Genomic DNA, 16,024 nt, shown 5'->3' on the forward strand with positions numbered 1-16,024 from the left:
AGGGGTTTCTCTTCAGCATGGAAATTATTCTGCGATCATCCACCACTGTTGTCTTCCATGGACGTCCAGGTCTTGGCGTTGCTGAGTTCACCAGTGCTTTGTTTCTTTCTCATGATGTACCAAACTACTTTGACCGCATGTTGTCTGTTCACAGCAAAATCTTCCACATACAAGCACCCCCCCCCCCCCCTTAAATCAACTCCAGGCCTTTTATCTGCTTAATTGATAATGACATAACAAAGGAAATGCCCACACCAGCCCATGAAATGGCCTTTGAGTCAATTGTCCAATTACTTTTGAGCCCCTGAAATGAAGTGATTGTGTAACAAAAAGGCTTTAGTTTCTCACATTTTTATGCAATTCCTTTGTTCAACCCACTGAACTAAAGCTAAAAGTCTGCAGTTCAATTGCATTGAACTGTTGTTTCATTTAAAATTAATTGTGGTAATGTACAGAACCAAAATTAGAAAAAAAGGTGTCTCTGTCCAAATATTTATGGACCTAACTGTATATATGTATTAATAAGGGAGAAATATACAAAGTTAAACACCCATTGCATTGATTTATCAGACAGTTCAGGGTGGAGTTTTTTTTCCAGACAAAACAAGCCTTAAAGTAGACATCATCTGCTGTTCTGTCTTTGTATCTATGTTGTGCAGATCTTTAAAAAAATAATTTAAAACCGTTGAAAACCTGTATATAATTACATTAAACTAAACAATTACAATTATTTTTATTCATGGTACCGATACTGGTATGGCACTGATACATTCTCTTCTAGAGATAAGTTTCTACATATGTTTTACTTTTAAGAGGTTTTGTGTTCACAGTGTGTAGTTTGCTGAAAATTCTCTTTCTTACATGAAATTGCAGTTGACAGGCAATAAGAGAAGAGTCCATGCAAATTTCATATCTCTGCTGCAGTCTTATTTTTGTATTATATACACCCTTATTTAGTTGTCTCTTTTGATTAGTGTATTCTGTCCCACAACTTTATCTCAACACCTTTGCTATAAAGTATGCTTTGCTTACTTTACACTAATAAAAAATGAAGAGAAGATTGGGATGTTGTTTGGCACAGGCCTAGAGTCACGCAATATTTACATGCTGTGTAGTGTTTGTTGCTACAGGCAGTGTATTATTTAGGGACAGGTGAGAGAATGTAACTTTTTCCACACAATAATGCATTTTAAGGATCAAATAATTTGTCATCCTCTAAAGCAACTTTAAAAATGCTGCTGTTTTATTCATTATCACCCCCTTATGTGTTTTGTTTTTTTACAGCTTTGTTTTAGCTGCACGGTAGCATCAAGTTATTTATTCTGTGAGCTATTTTTAAAAGAATTAGACACAAAAACATGAAGGTGCTCCCCATGGCAGAATATAAAATTTCATGTGTTTTTTTTCCAGCACCGTAATTAGTAAATAATTACGTCTTCATTGTCCTGATATACAGCAGTTGTTGTTTGGCTTTAGGTTTTGTATTTGTAAACTGGTCCTACTGTTTTTTTTAAGTCTGTTTTTTATTAGGCATGGAGAAATCCCTTAGGGGCCTCTTTATAAAATCTCCTGCTGCACCTAATTGTGTTTCTTGTAAAAATGTTTCCTTGAAGGGATGACAACACCTTTCTCATAGATTCAGAGCAGGTTTGTAACCCTCATGTAGTCTTTGCCTGGTTACACTACAGTGACATTAGAAGATTTTGCAGGGGGGTGTGATTGTACAGTGGGTATCAAAATAGTGCTTTCAACAGAACTGAGGCTTTGCATGTCAAGGGTACTAATAAATAGATACATTAACATGAAGGTTGGACAACACTTTTTTTTAGTGTAGTGGATTCACATGCACCCCATTTCATTGGAGCTGCTTTTTTAAAGATTTTGGAAAACACAGCTAGTTTCCCTCCTTAACAAACATTTGTACCACTTCAGACTTCTGACATATTATTCTCCATAGGAGGGTTCCTCCAGAGGTTGCTGGGGGTTCTTTGAGCAGTGAGAAATTTGTGCCTCTCAGGTCAGATTAGGTGACAGCAATAACCTTTTTGGCAATCTATAAGAATGACATTCTTCCCACTGGCCAGCAATGTAAGAGGCATTCTTTCTTCTGACCACCATGCTAATGTACTGTGAGCTGTGGATAGTAATTATGGAAGGGGTTTCCTAAAGACCTTAAAGTTATTTTAAGGGTTCCACCATGTAAAAAGGGCAGAGAAAAGCTGCTCTATAGAGATTTTCCAGAGATCAGATGAAACAAATATTACCCACCACAAATATATTTACTTTACAATAGCTAGTGTTTGTTATTTATTTTTCTGCCAAGATAATGTATTAGGTTGTTGGCATGCTTTTTTTGTATATGTGTGTGTGATTTTTTTTTTTTTTTTTTAATATACTCTCAGTCCCTTGTGGAAGTTTGTGTACAGTGGATTTGGTCATTTATTTTTCAGCATACTAGATGGTGGTAAAACAGATACAAATGGGATCATTTAGAGTCTCGTAGACAGATTTTTTATGACTTGGATTTATCAGACTATAAATGGACAGTATGTGAAGTGCATTTTAACAGGGAAACTGTCCTGTGTTATACATTCTGTATTCTAGGAGCAAGATTTATAAGATAACATGACATCAGCATGCAAACCACATCTAAGCCTGTACTCTGCCTGGAATTATAAACATTACACGCAAAGCACTATGTATATATATTCTTATAAGACTGGAAAATGGGAACCATAGTACATTTATGGCTATTTATTAAACATATTTGTTGTTAATACTTACCAGGTAATAAAATGTAAAACCTGATTTGTCTCTAAGTAAAAACCCCTGTACTTATATTTGTCTCTCAGCAAAGGCCCCTCTACTTTATTCCTGTACTTATATTGCTGAGGGTACATAGACATTTATGCTTGTTTGCATGCCCAGCAACCACCCCAACTCCACTATTTGTGATAGTCCAGTAAATTAGTATTTTCCCGCTAAGATATACCAAGCATGTATGTAGAGATTAATAGGTTGCAAATTTTATCATCAAGGCAAATCAAGAAAAACAATTGACATTTCTGTTTTTGTTAAAAGTGTGTGACTTGATTCACCTTTAAATCTCCATCTTTCACATGCTTCATTGGTGGAATTTATCTGTGGTAGGTCTCTGCTCCCTCTTGTAAGGCAAAATCAAGTTTTTCACTCTCCTTGCATGGGTGATCACCCCCTATTTGTTCTAAAGTATGGACAGCACCTCAGGGGATTATGTTTTCATTTAAAGATAAGCTAATTATTTGGCTTTTTATTGGGTATAATCTTTGTATTGAGCTCTGGATTCTGGTGAGGATTACTCCTTTGTGGAGACATTTAGGGACATAAGAAATCGGCTTTTTTTTTTCAACAAGTCCTAGTAAATTGGCAGTGATGATCTTTACAGATTACATACACTTTGGTGGAGGACTTTTCAGTATTCTAGGCAATAAAATATAATAACAGAATTAAATTTCCCTGATCTCACAGACTGGTAATTACACATTCATTTGCCCAAGGAAAGGTCTGTCGTTTAGTTATGGCTCTTCTGTAAAAAATGAATTGCCAAGTCCTTGCAGTACATTTTTAAATATGTTTTAAATCTACTTGTGAATGCAGAAGATTACAATTTTTCTTGTTTCTCCTTGCCAGTGGATGACTGGTTAAAGAGGTCTAGGTATGTAGCATACTGAGGGGTTGATAGTACCATATTTTGTAGCTGTCTAGTATCTCTTATGGAAAAGAAATTTGTAAAAAGGCAGGATTGGCGTGAAACCCTGTAAAAAAAGGTGTGCATTATTAAATTCACTTTTTGAGATACCACCAGTAGTGGAATGTAGTTTAGGTGATAACGAAAACCTCTCACTTAAAACATCTATACTTGCACTGAATACTATAAAGTGACCTTTTTACTTTAGAATACCTAAGAGGTGCCAAGATGTTTAGTTAGTTCTCTTCTGGAGAGCACCAAGGTAGTTCCCTTAATCTAGGGTACATTTCTTTAAAAGCATACACTGACCTCCTTGTCTGAAGTTGGCTTTTTACCCTATACCCTCTGTTACCTTGTGCCTAAACATTGTCCCTGTTCTATATTATGGTAGCAGACTATTTCCATGGTATAGTTTTTACATATATATATTACAGCACTCTTTTTATGGCCTCCAAGGCTTTCTTTGTTTGTGTATTGACTACAGACAGGGACTTTAGATAACTGACTTGGCCAGATGCCTTTTCATGGCAAACAGATCTGGTTAATGGAGACTTTTTTTCACTGGATTGTAGTACATTTTAGATTGTGTATAGCTTTTGTCTGGTTCCTCCTTGATATTCATTTGAAGTATGCTAAGGAGCTCCTGAGCAGATCATTGATTATATAAAATTCATGATGTCATATATAGGTGAGCATTTAATTTAGGTAAAATGAATATATGAATAGATCTCTTAATAATCACAAGCTGCCTAACATCAAAAACATTTTGGATTGAAGTTGATATTTACCCATTATTATTAATATACATATGATTGTGATTGTTTTATGTAACTATGTGATAGGGGAATTTACGGATTTCAATGTTTATATTATTTTGGTAGCTGGATGATTCTCATGAAGTTATTATTTTTCATAGCAAAATATGCTGTTGTACTGTAGCACTGGTATATTATAAAGAAACGCTTCTAATTGTTTTTTTTGCTTCCACAGTTTGAGCGTCATGACCCAGTGGATGGTCGCATCACTGAGCGCCAGTTTGGCAGTATGCTTCTAGCATACAGTGGAGTGCAATCCAAAAAACTTACTCAAATGTTGAAACAACTGAAAAAACGCTTTAAGGATGGAGAGGTGAGTGCTTATTTAAAAGAATATACACAGCAGTTGTGGAAAATAGAATATTGATATTGTAAAGTAATCAAAGCAAAAGGTAATATGTATCCATACCCAAAACCTTTTTTTATGAGTTTTGGATAAAATCAAAACAGGTTATATAAGGTAAAAACTTCTGTCAGGTTTTACTGCTACGGGGGTTCCATTGGCAAGGTTTTGCCCTTTCTGTTTTTGCAGCAATCTTTTGCCAGATCAAAAGTTAGGGAAAATAATACCTGATAGAGGTTCTAGTATTTACCTAATTGAGAAATTTTACTTCTGTCTCTGTTGCTGTTTAACCTAACAGAAGATTCAATGCTTCCCCACTCTGTTCATAAACTAAAAAACAAACTTTGGGGTATGGACCGTGGTAATGGATAGGTTCGCTCCTTAGGCTGCATACACATGTGCAATAATTTTTGTTGGAAAGGATCTTTCACAAAATTTTCACAATTTATATAGGCACAATAAAACAAAGTAAACTGTTAGTAACTGGTTTACTATCTCTGGATGGGCTTATCCAACAAAGTGAATTTATTTTGCTTTGAAATAAGTAAATCCTAATTACCAGAAAGTAGAAAATTCAAGTCTATGGTGTGCAGATTTGTATTTTTAGTTGTAAAATGCAGTGTAAATCTTTACTTCTTATTTCTCTGAAATAACACACACACATATACTTCTAGAATTGTTTTCCTAATATGAATGAAAAAAGACAAGTCTTAAACATATTCACATATTCTTGTAAAACCTAGCACTTGAATAAATTTACTTGAACAGTATTATTAGAGACAAACATAGAACATTCATAAAGCTTGGGGTCAGACAAGATAGCAACTCCTGTACTATATATGGCTGCTTTCATGTAAGCTTGTGCTTGTTGTCCTCTAGAACTGTTGGGAGTCTTTAGGCTTTTTTTTTTTTTTTTACGAGACAAATAGAGTTTTAGAATTCCATTAAAAGTACCCTATTAGCCTTTCTATTCAGTCTGTGGCAGTTCATCCCAAGCCAGTAGCCGTGTAGTGCAGCATACCAATCACTCCTTATCTCTGCATAAACCTCTGATTTCCAGCAAAACCCTTTAGTGTACACATTCAGTGTTTGAACCATCAGTAAATGTAAAAAAAATAAAAATAAATTTAAGTAAATGGCAAAGGGCATTTTAATTACATAAAACAAGGCCTTTTTCAATCAACCAAAACTTGAATGCCTCAATATAATTTGTGTTTGTACTGACAACAATGAATGCTTTGCTTTGAAAAGCTTTATATTTTTTTTGCATACATTTAATGCCATTTTATTAGGCATTTAAATAGTTTCTATGTTAAATCAATGGTTTTATGGTCGAGTAGTTTTTCCAAGCACTGCAGAAAAAGGGAATATGCTTAGGAATGTCAGCAGGATGAAAAATCTGTGTTTATAAAGTATGGTTCTTCAATAAACAATGCAAAAATCCCATTTTTAGCTAAAAACCTAAATGATGGCTAAATTGTTTTTGGTTCTTAGAATTGTTAAAATTGTGTTTTATTGAAGTCCTTTCAATTCATTTTCATCTTGGTTACATGTTTTTTTTTTTTTTGATGTGTTATCCTGTTGGGCAAATTCTGTAAATTTCTTGTATATCTGAGAGCATATCTGGTCCCAAAAACCCTTAAGCTTTGGACAGCTTCAAAATATATAAATCAAACTGCCTAATACTTCCCCACATCTCAATCACATAGCAGAAGAGGTAACATAATGCAATACCAGTGGTGTCCTGTACCAGCGAGAAACCGTATTTCCCCAAAAATAAGACAGGGTCTTATATTTATTTTACCTTTACCTATTTTTTATTTTCAGGTGATGTCTTATTTTTTTAATATTATTCACAACTATTAATCAAGTGTCTGAATATATATTTGAATATTTAACATTTAATATGTCAAAACATCATGTGGCCAATGGAAGTATTAGAGTACTACAGGTACAACAGCCTATTACAAAACCTGTAACCAATATTACAATGCTATAGAAAGATACCTGTGACCTTAGAAATATACCTGTGACCTGTCAAAATCATGATTTTTTTCTGTTATATACAAGAAGTCATGAATAAGAATGATCAAAAATGATTAATGAAAAAAAACACAGCTTCATAAGCAAACAAGTGCAACATAATAGGAAAATGTGCTGACAGTTGACATATGACTCATAGAGTAACATGCAGACACAAAAACAAAACTTCCAAAGCATTGTTGACCACAAACAGTAACCTATATAAATCTAGTAAAAGCATCAAAAAAAAAATATCAATCCATAAATATGCATTGCTGCGAATGAATGAATTACTAGCAAGGACCCTTTGAAAAGAGAATCCACCAACCTCTTATTATTGTAGTGTCACACCAGAGTACCATAGATTATTAAACCCTGTGATTTCTTCACCCCTTGCTCCAGTGCTTTGAAAATCTCCTGCTCTCTGCTCTCTCCTTCTTGGTTATCCCTCTGTGTACCAAATGACAGCACCCTCCGAAGAGGCCAATAGGGATTACTTTCGGGGGGGGGGGTGCTTATATTTCACCCTTGCAATACCGAGGGTATTGCTCGGCCCTACAAACCTGGCAGGGGAAAAAAAGATTGCCAGTAATGGAAAAAAGAGGGTTTGGAGAATGTTCCAACAGGGAAATATCAGATGGCAATTGTGCCAAGTGGGTCCAGTGATGCAATGCTGGAAAAGAGTGCCAGTTGGTAAGCTTAGGATCCAGGGTAGCACTGCTAGGGGGATGGAAGGATAATACGTTTTCCAATGCAATCCAACAGTTACAGCCTATTGACTAGCTCCACCAGTCTCTTAAGTTATCTGTCTTGAAATTCATTTGAGACCTATCTTGTTAATTGTATCCATGTCTCCCATTTAGGCAGTCTTTATTGCATCAGGGAATGTATATTCTCCTTAGTAGGTAGCACTTGTAAATAGGATTTTAGCTTAGAATCACAGGGATTTTATAGACACATCCTTGCCGAAGCTTTATCCACCCTAATCCCTCGGGTAGAAAGGGGCCACTCCATTTCTGAGCCTTGTTGTGATTACTAACCTTTACAATAGTGATAGCTTGCCAAAGACTCTCTGGTTACAAGGTGTGAAGCCCAGAGGTACTCTCTGATCCAGTGAGTTGAACATGTGAAGGAGCAATATTGCCTGTGGGTCCTGCATATTGCTAGTGCTGCTGCACAGGCTTTCTGTGTTGCCATCTCAGACAGCTGGCTTCAGCAAGGAGAGCCATGCCACCGAGGAAGCCACAGACTGATCGTGCAGTCACAGTTAGACACATCTTCAGGGTCTGAATGATAGTACCATCTATGAGGATGACAGAAGTTTTTCATGGGTAAATTAATGCTTGTATATCTGCAAATCAAGGGAAAAGTGGTGAGCTGTATATACAAGATTACTCTAACTGCTTATCTAAGGTGCAAACTTGTTTTCTAACCTTTGCTCACTAAATACGTTTTTATGTTTATTTGGTATTGTCAGGGCAGTTGTAAGTATACTTTTAATTATGTCTTTATTATAGGACAGTGTGTCCTTAATGCTGTAAATGACCTAATCACAAATTTAGCTTAACGTTACCTTTACAATATGACATTAATTGTGTACTTCTCTGAAAAGGTTAGTCGTAAAATGTGAGTCTCATTTGTCTTGATCTAGTACAGGAAATAGGTAAATTAAATGCATTCAAGAAACCAGACATGCTTTACTGTACTCTGATAAAAAGCCTTACTTCTAATCAGATTTGGAATTACAATGCGTAAAAGTTTGGGAAAGAAAATCTGTGAACTAAACATGGAAGCGATACATTAAATAAACTCTGAAAGCATTTTATTTTTTATTGCTAATTTGTGTGTTTGGCTTCATTATGTGTACATGAACCCAAAGTAGTATTCTCCAAGTGGCCATTGGAGAAATATGAATGGGTTGTATGTCCTGATAGTCTTGTATCTATCTCATGGGGAGTCTGGTGATCACATATCACCTTTGTAGTTCTTATTCCAGTTTTTTTTGTGTGTCAGTACTTGTATTGAATTTTGTAATCTGAACCCTTAGGGAAAAAGGGCTAGTGGGTGAATCAACAACTTTTTTTAACAACTGAAATAACTGGGTGGGCTTCTATTTCTTCTGCACTAGATCCACAACCCTGTCTTCTGAATTTTATATTGGAATAAATAGGGCACAATTGCTATACAGATACAGCTATATTACATTTGTGGTCAAGGGTCCTCCTTAAGACAAGAGTCAGTAGTAGTCATTGTGGACCCTTAATCAGTAGTCATGAAACCTCTTTTGCCAAATGTTTGTGTGGAGTTTTTCTTTTCACATGTATCCGTACACTACCTTATATATGTGATCTATTTCCCATAGCTGTAACGTAGTGTCTCTGTAGCATTTGTCTATAGCTATTCACAAAGTTATTTTGTACCACATAAATGGTTTTATGTTTACCATGCATTTTTATATTTTTTATTTTGTTTAGGCCTTTATATTATAGCACCAATTTTGCATACAAATTAATTTTGTTTGGGTGTATTTCATAATCAAGTTAACCCTTTTGATGGATCCCAGTAGCAGGGAGCCATTTACATGACCAAGAAATCACATTTGCCACACATTTAGATCATTGTTGCAAAATCACCACCTTCTTCCCATAATCATCCCTAGGGCTCATGAAGTATTATAATTCCTCTTTGTTAACCTAAATTTCATTTGCTGTTTTATCTTTCTTATTTACTATTGTGTTACTATTTCTGTTTTCCAGGGCCTGACATTTGAAGAAGTCGAAAATTTCTTTACTTTTCTCAAGAACATTAATGATGTTGACACAGCTCTAAGTTTTTATCATATGGCAGGAGCCTCCCTTGATAAAGGTACTTTAGTCTGTGCTTCTGACTCTACTCTATGCTGCATGTAGTTAACTAAGTGCAAAAGACACATTTTACCTGTTTTCCAGCTTCTTCTATGGAAATATACTTGCAGGTTTTAGTATTTTAAGCTCAATGTCTTAACCACTGTTTTTTTAGCAGTCTGTGATTCTGTTGGGCCATGAGGATATTTTGACTCAGTGAGAGAGACTCAGTCAGAGAATTCCCTTGATTTGGTGGCAGATTTATACTTATTCTCTGTCACTGAGAGAGCCTACTCCTTTTCACAATATATCTAAAAAGGTAAAACAAATAAATGTCTGAGCTGTAGTTACTGCTTTAAACAGTAAAAACCTTGGATTGGCACCTTGGCAGTTTTGGATTTCAGGTGCATAAAATATTACTCATTATTTTTCCAGTGAAAACTTTTCAACCTGTTCTGACATAATTATATAGATGCACTCTTACTTGTACTGATACCTATGCTATGATGGCAGTTTTGGATTGTTTCCAGTGAAATAAACACTTGGAAATTGTAGACATCTCTGGCTATGTGCTGTGCACATATTTTCCACAGTTTGAGTCCCTTCCTAATCACAGCAACTTTTTTTTCTTTTTAAGAGTTAATGTAAAGGCCATATTTAGTAGGGAGGAAAAAATTGTGAGTTTTTTAATGGTTTATTAATAGTATTAACGGTGTCTGAACACTTTAACTCAAACTACTATATTGGTAATAAATAAATTAAAGATAGATCGTAAAAATAAAATATCTGGTACTCTAGCTCTTGTGCTTGAATTGCTTTACTGGCTTGTTTAAAAACAAAATTCAAGTTCATCACAGACCATTCATTTGTGAATTTTGGTAATTTCCATGAAAAGAGGCAACCATTGTAAGCTTTAATAGTAATTAAAATTGATCTAATCTGTTGTCTAGTGTTCATACAGCCAGCAGAATGAACCACCACATATTGTTCTGGCCAGATGTTGCATAAAATTTTTCAGAAAGTGAACTAATCTTCCAGGGTTATGTAGCAAGAACAGCAAAATATTTCTTCCTAACATTTTTTATGCAAATTTATATTGTAACTGTATATTAATGCAGGGGGGACAACCAAAGTCTGCTTTTTATTAATTTATTTGAGACTTAAAAGATGTGTAGATGATAAATATGTACTTATTTCGAAGCCATTTTGTCACCCATGCAAATCTGCACTGTGCTGCCAACCTCTGCTGTTAATGTTACAAAATATTCAGTGCTTGATATTTTGTTAAATATTGAAATGCTATGAAATACAAAATTTAGAAATATGTAAATCAGCCACAAGACTATTAATATGTATCTACATTGCATGTTGCATTAAAGTTTTCCTTGCAGTAAGCACTAGCCATCACTGACTGGGATGACCTGATCCAACAGTGAGCTCAATCAATGCATCAATTAAATTAAATTAATCATATATAAATACTGCTAGCCTAACCTTAAGATAAATTTATGGCACATCGGACTAAGGCTATGTACACATGTGCAATAATTGTGGTTAGAAAACAAACGATTAACGACCGATCAACAATTATTAACGTTTATTTTTAACTATCCTATTGTGCACAATTCTGTACATGCTGAAATGATACGATCATTCAAATATAATCCACCAATAACACAGGTCAACAAAAAATTAGTTTTGATAATCATTAGAAACCACAGCAAGCTTTTCTAAATCATTTTTTGAGCAGATTTCAGATCGGTTGTCAATTTTTCCCTAACACGTACAGTTCCTGAGTTATAAGTACTAATATAGTTATGTGCATGTATTGTGCACTAGTACATTTACGTGCATGTATTTTGTACTAAAAGGTAAGCACCATTGAAGTGAATGTTAATACATCTTCAGTGTGAAGTAAAGCAAGGCACACTGTGGAATAGATATACTGAATAGTGTCAGTCAGGTATTGTTTCTTCAGAAATGCTTAGATTATGATTTTCTTGTTTACTTTTTGACTGGATTTTAGCGGTACAGCATCTAGCAGTAGTCAGTCATCATACTTTCATTCCAGAAACTTTGGTAGAAGTGCTCCATTAACTGAATGTCCTGGTGAAAACGTTCTCCTTATTCGTCACTCACCATACTAAGATTTTTTGGGAAGAATTCTAGATGTGAGTGCAAGAAATGTATTTTTAATGACATGCGACAACCCAGTTTCTGGTATGAATCAAGCAGATTCTGAACTCCTTCCTTGTATGCAAGAAACTTATGGTTTCACACAGCCACTTGAATGCATCCCAAGCTTCTAGCTCAGCTGCTGAGAGAGATTGTTTGAAAACATCATCCTGCAAAACAGACTTAATCTGTGGCCCTATAAATATCCCTTACTTCATTTTTGCAGTGCTTTTGTTTGGAAACTGCTCAACAAGGTACTGAAAACCCATGGAGTTTGATTTACCCATGGCCTTTACAAGGTTCTTCATCAAGCCTAACTTGATATGGGGAGGTGGCAGAAATATTTTATGTGGATCAACCAGAGCCAGAAACTTGACGCTGCTTGTTCTGGGCTTATAGGTATCTCTTGGTAGCCAATCACGCTTGACATAATGGTCTCCCATAGATTGGCTGTCCCACAGGCAAAGAAAACAGCAAAATTTTGTGAATCCTCCTTGCATTCCCATCAGCAAGCCAATGACCTTTAGATCCCCACAGATGTTCCAATGGTGTGTTTTATACTGGATTGCTTCAAGTAGTAACTTCATGTTGTCAAAGGACTCCTTTAGGTTAACGGAATGGGCAATCGGTAAACTTGGTTAGTAATTACCATTATGCAGTAGGACTGCTTTCAAGCTTCTTTTAGAGAAATCAATGAAGATACGCCATTCAGATGGAACATGCTGTTAAGACAAACTGGTAAAGAGTGCATTTATATCATGACAGTAGCACAGTGAGCAATCACTAGTGAAGAACGTTGTAAAGTTATGTTTTCTGTACTGCGTTTTTTAAGCAAGTGCTTCTGTTTAAGCATTGAAGCCAGAAGTTCTGCTTTGTCCTTGGAGAGATTTAGATTACGACCGAGATCATTCAGCTCTGCTTGTGTAAAGGTCTCTGGTTCTGAATCTTCATCAGCCAAGTAGTCAGGATCAGATGATTCAGGGTTGTAACTGGCTGCAACTCCAGCGCATTCCTCATCACCTTCTACAGAAGCAAGTCTATCATGTGGCGGTACCGGAACTGGCAATGAATCATCATAGGTAACAGGCCTAATTGCAGAATCAAGGCTGGGATATACAATTTTGTGCTTAGTTTTACCTGAAAATCCACTTTTGTTGACACAGCAAAAATAGCAGTCAATTAGATGGTCTCACGGTTCTCTCCACACCATCGGGATTGCAAATGGCATTGCTGCTTTACGCCGATTTACCCAGTCATGCAGTCCGTTGAAACAACTGGTACAGATGACATGTGGAGCCCAAGATTTATCCTGGTCACCAAGTGGACAGCCAAAATATAATTAGTATATCTTTTTAAGTTCTGTGGTAATTTGGCCATGTTGTGAATAAACCTCACATGTAACAGAAACTGTCTGGATCATTAAGGCAATTTCCAGGCATGATGACAAATGAAATCAATCGCAGTTAGTGCGGTCTCTAACCTTAAAAAAAGAAAACTGTTGTTAAATTTTGTAACTTGTTAAGGCTATTTATAACGTCTTTCACACAATTTATTATAATTTTATTTTTATTCAGTGAACAGACAAATATACAATCTTTGAACATTGAGCCGTACACTTATCCAAAACATTCAGCATTTTCCGCATAACAGGCATATTGTTAACAGGCTAAGTTTAGAATGACTGAACACTGACAATTTCCATATTATAAACAAAACAGAAAAAAAGAGGGAAATAGGTGGGGGGGAGGAGAAGAGGGAGAGTGGTATGGCATTGCCGGCCAGACTGAATACTGGCTAAATATAGTATGATAGGGAACATAGAGCTACAAATTCAATAATAGCTTTGTCACTAAGATAAATCCGTCAGCATTATCAGCCTCACTTTGGACTGAGAGATACGCCTGGGTGGTGGTATATTGTATCCAATAAAACCAGGTTTTACGACATTTATCATATCTCCCATCACGACTGGTAACAAGATCTTCCATCGTCATAATGTCGTTCACCCTTCTAAACCAGTGTGATAGAGTGGGGGGCTAGCTTAGGTCTGTTGCGTATATTCTTCAATCACCGCCGCTACCCCTGACCAGAAAGGGATTAACGTTGTGCATTCCCAGAATATATGGAGTAAACTACCAGCTGCAGCTTCACAACGCCAGCATCGATCATCCACTCCCAGATACATTTTTGCCAACACTGTCGGTACTCTGTACCACCGTGTGAGTAATTTATAGTTCAGTTCCTGATAAGAGTTACTAAGAGCAGCTTTATGACCCGTGTACAAAAGGCGTTCCCGTTGTTCTGGGGAGAATGTAGTGTTAAGGTCACATTCCCATTTATTTAAAAATGGCAAAGATGAGGGGGTGAGGTCTGTCAGCAGTAACTGATAAGCACTAGAGAGAGTCCCCCGAACAGGACCCTTGGCTACGCACACTACCTCCACCTGTGACAGAGAACACACAAAATTGGATGGTAGTGGGAGAGAGCAGAGAAAATGATGCAGTTGTATACTGCGCCAGACACCCAACTCTGGACGTTCATGGGCAATTGTCAAATCAGAGATGTGTGTCCATTCTGTGCCCCTCAAAAAATGGGATGCCCGGGGTCAGTGGGAGATGGGAGATAATGGGGAGGGGTAGGTACTCATTTCAGAGGTTCGGAAATGTTTCTGCACAACACGGAGAGTTGTTCCTATTAGAGGAGAAAAGGAGATCTTGAGAAAAGGAGATAGTGTGCCTGGTGGGGACCACATAGCCCCTGCTAATGGGGTATCAGCAATGACTCATTCAAGCGCCACCCAAGGTTTGTGACCACCGTTCCTGCACCAGTCTATTAATCGCCCCACATGTACTGCTTGATGGTACAGCAGTGGGTGAGGAATGGCAATAACTCCACCTACTTTAGGTAACCGCAAAATTTGTCACACGATACGGGGGTTGTCACCCCCCAGACAAAGCGGAAAAACTCCTGCCTAAATTTTTATTGCACTTGCTGTGGGATATGGACCGGGAGGGTTTGGAGCAAATATATTAAATGCAGCATAAAGTTCATTTTCAAAATGTTACATCTACCGCATTTAATAGGGGCAAAAAATTCAAGTTAACCATCGAGGACAATTCCCTAGGGATCTTAGTACCCAAATATGTTATGGCAGATTTTGCCCATTTAAAAGGAAAATAGGGTGTCAGGGATTCCACTATCCTATCGGATAATGTGATGGACAGTGCCTCCGATTTCTATAGATTGATTTTATACTTGGACAACACTGAGTACCTATTAATCTCGTTTAGTAGATTGGGTAAAGAGAGCCTAGGAGATGAGACAATAAAAAGTAGATCATCTGCATAAGCCGCCACTTTATGTACCTGATTGTGCACTTCAATCCCATGGATACTTGAGTTTGCCCTGACCTGCCTCAAAAAAGGTTCCAAGACCAGTATAAAAAAAAAAGGGGAGATAAGGGGCACCCCTGTCATGTGCCATTACTAATGGGGAAGGGTCTGGACAACAAACCATTCACTTTAACCTGCGCCGTTGGGTGGGAGTATATAGACCCAATCCAGGTCACCAAGGCAGTGTGTAGACCTATATGCACCAAAGTGCATTTATCAAAATTCCCAGTCGACACGGTCAAATTCTTTTTCAGCATCTGTCGCCAACAGCAGCTCTTGAATCCTATGTTAATGAATATAATTGATCAAATTCAGCCTTCTAACCGTATTGTCTCTAGCCTCTCGTCCTAGTAGGAAATCTCTCTGGTCTGAGTGTATAATAGTTTGGATAAACGGCGTCAGGCGTTTTGACAAAATACTGCTGAATAGCTTAATATCACAGTTCAAAAGGGAAATTGGCCTATAACTAGCACATGAGTTGGGGTCCTTATCAGGCTTAAGAATTAAGGAAATGTGAGCTGTCAATGTATCCCTGGATACCGTCAACCCCTCCGTCAGGGCATTAAACGCCGTTAAGTAGTGTGGGGAGAGTACAGAAAGAAATTTTTTTATAGTATGGTGAGGTTAGGCCGTCAGGGCCAGGTGCCTTCCCAGTGGCCGCTCTAGTAATCGCCGAGGCGAGTTCCTCCACCTTGACCAGGGTCCCC

At 37.0% G+C, this 16,024-nt stretch overlaps 1 protein-coding gene across 1 annotated transcript in view; it reads left to right on the forward strand.

Annotated features, from left to right (window-relative positions):
* Positions 1–16,024, forward strand: part of MICU1 (mitochondrial calcium uptake 1) — a 116,978-nt gene that overhangs the window by 71,389 nt on the left and 29,565 nt on the right. The window contains exons 10-11 of the mRNA XM_072424499.1: positions 4,718–4,855; positions 9,664–9,772. Coding sequence (XP_072280600.1) covers positions 4,718–4,855; positions 9,664–9,772 — 247 coding nt within the window. The remainder of the gene's footprint in view (positions 1–4,717; positions 4,856–9,663; positions 9,773–16,024) is intronic.

The sequence above is a fragment of the Pyxicephalus adspersus genome, chromosome 10, assembly GCF_032062135.1.
Source record: "Pyxicephalus adspersus chromosome 10, UCB_Pads_2.0, whole genome shotgun sequence".
Lineage (NCBI taxonomy): Eukaryota > Metazoa > Chordata > Amphibia > Anura > Pyxicephalidae > Pyxicephalus > Pyxicephalus adspersus.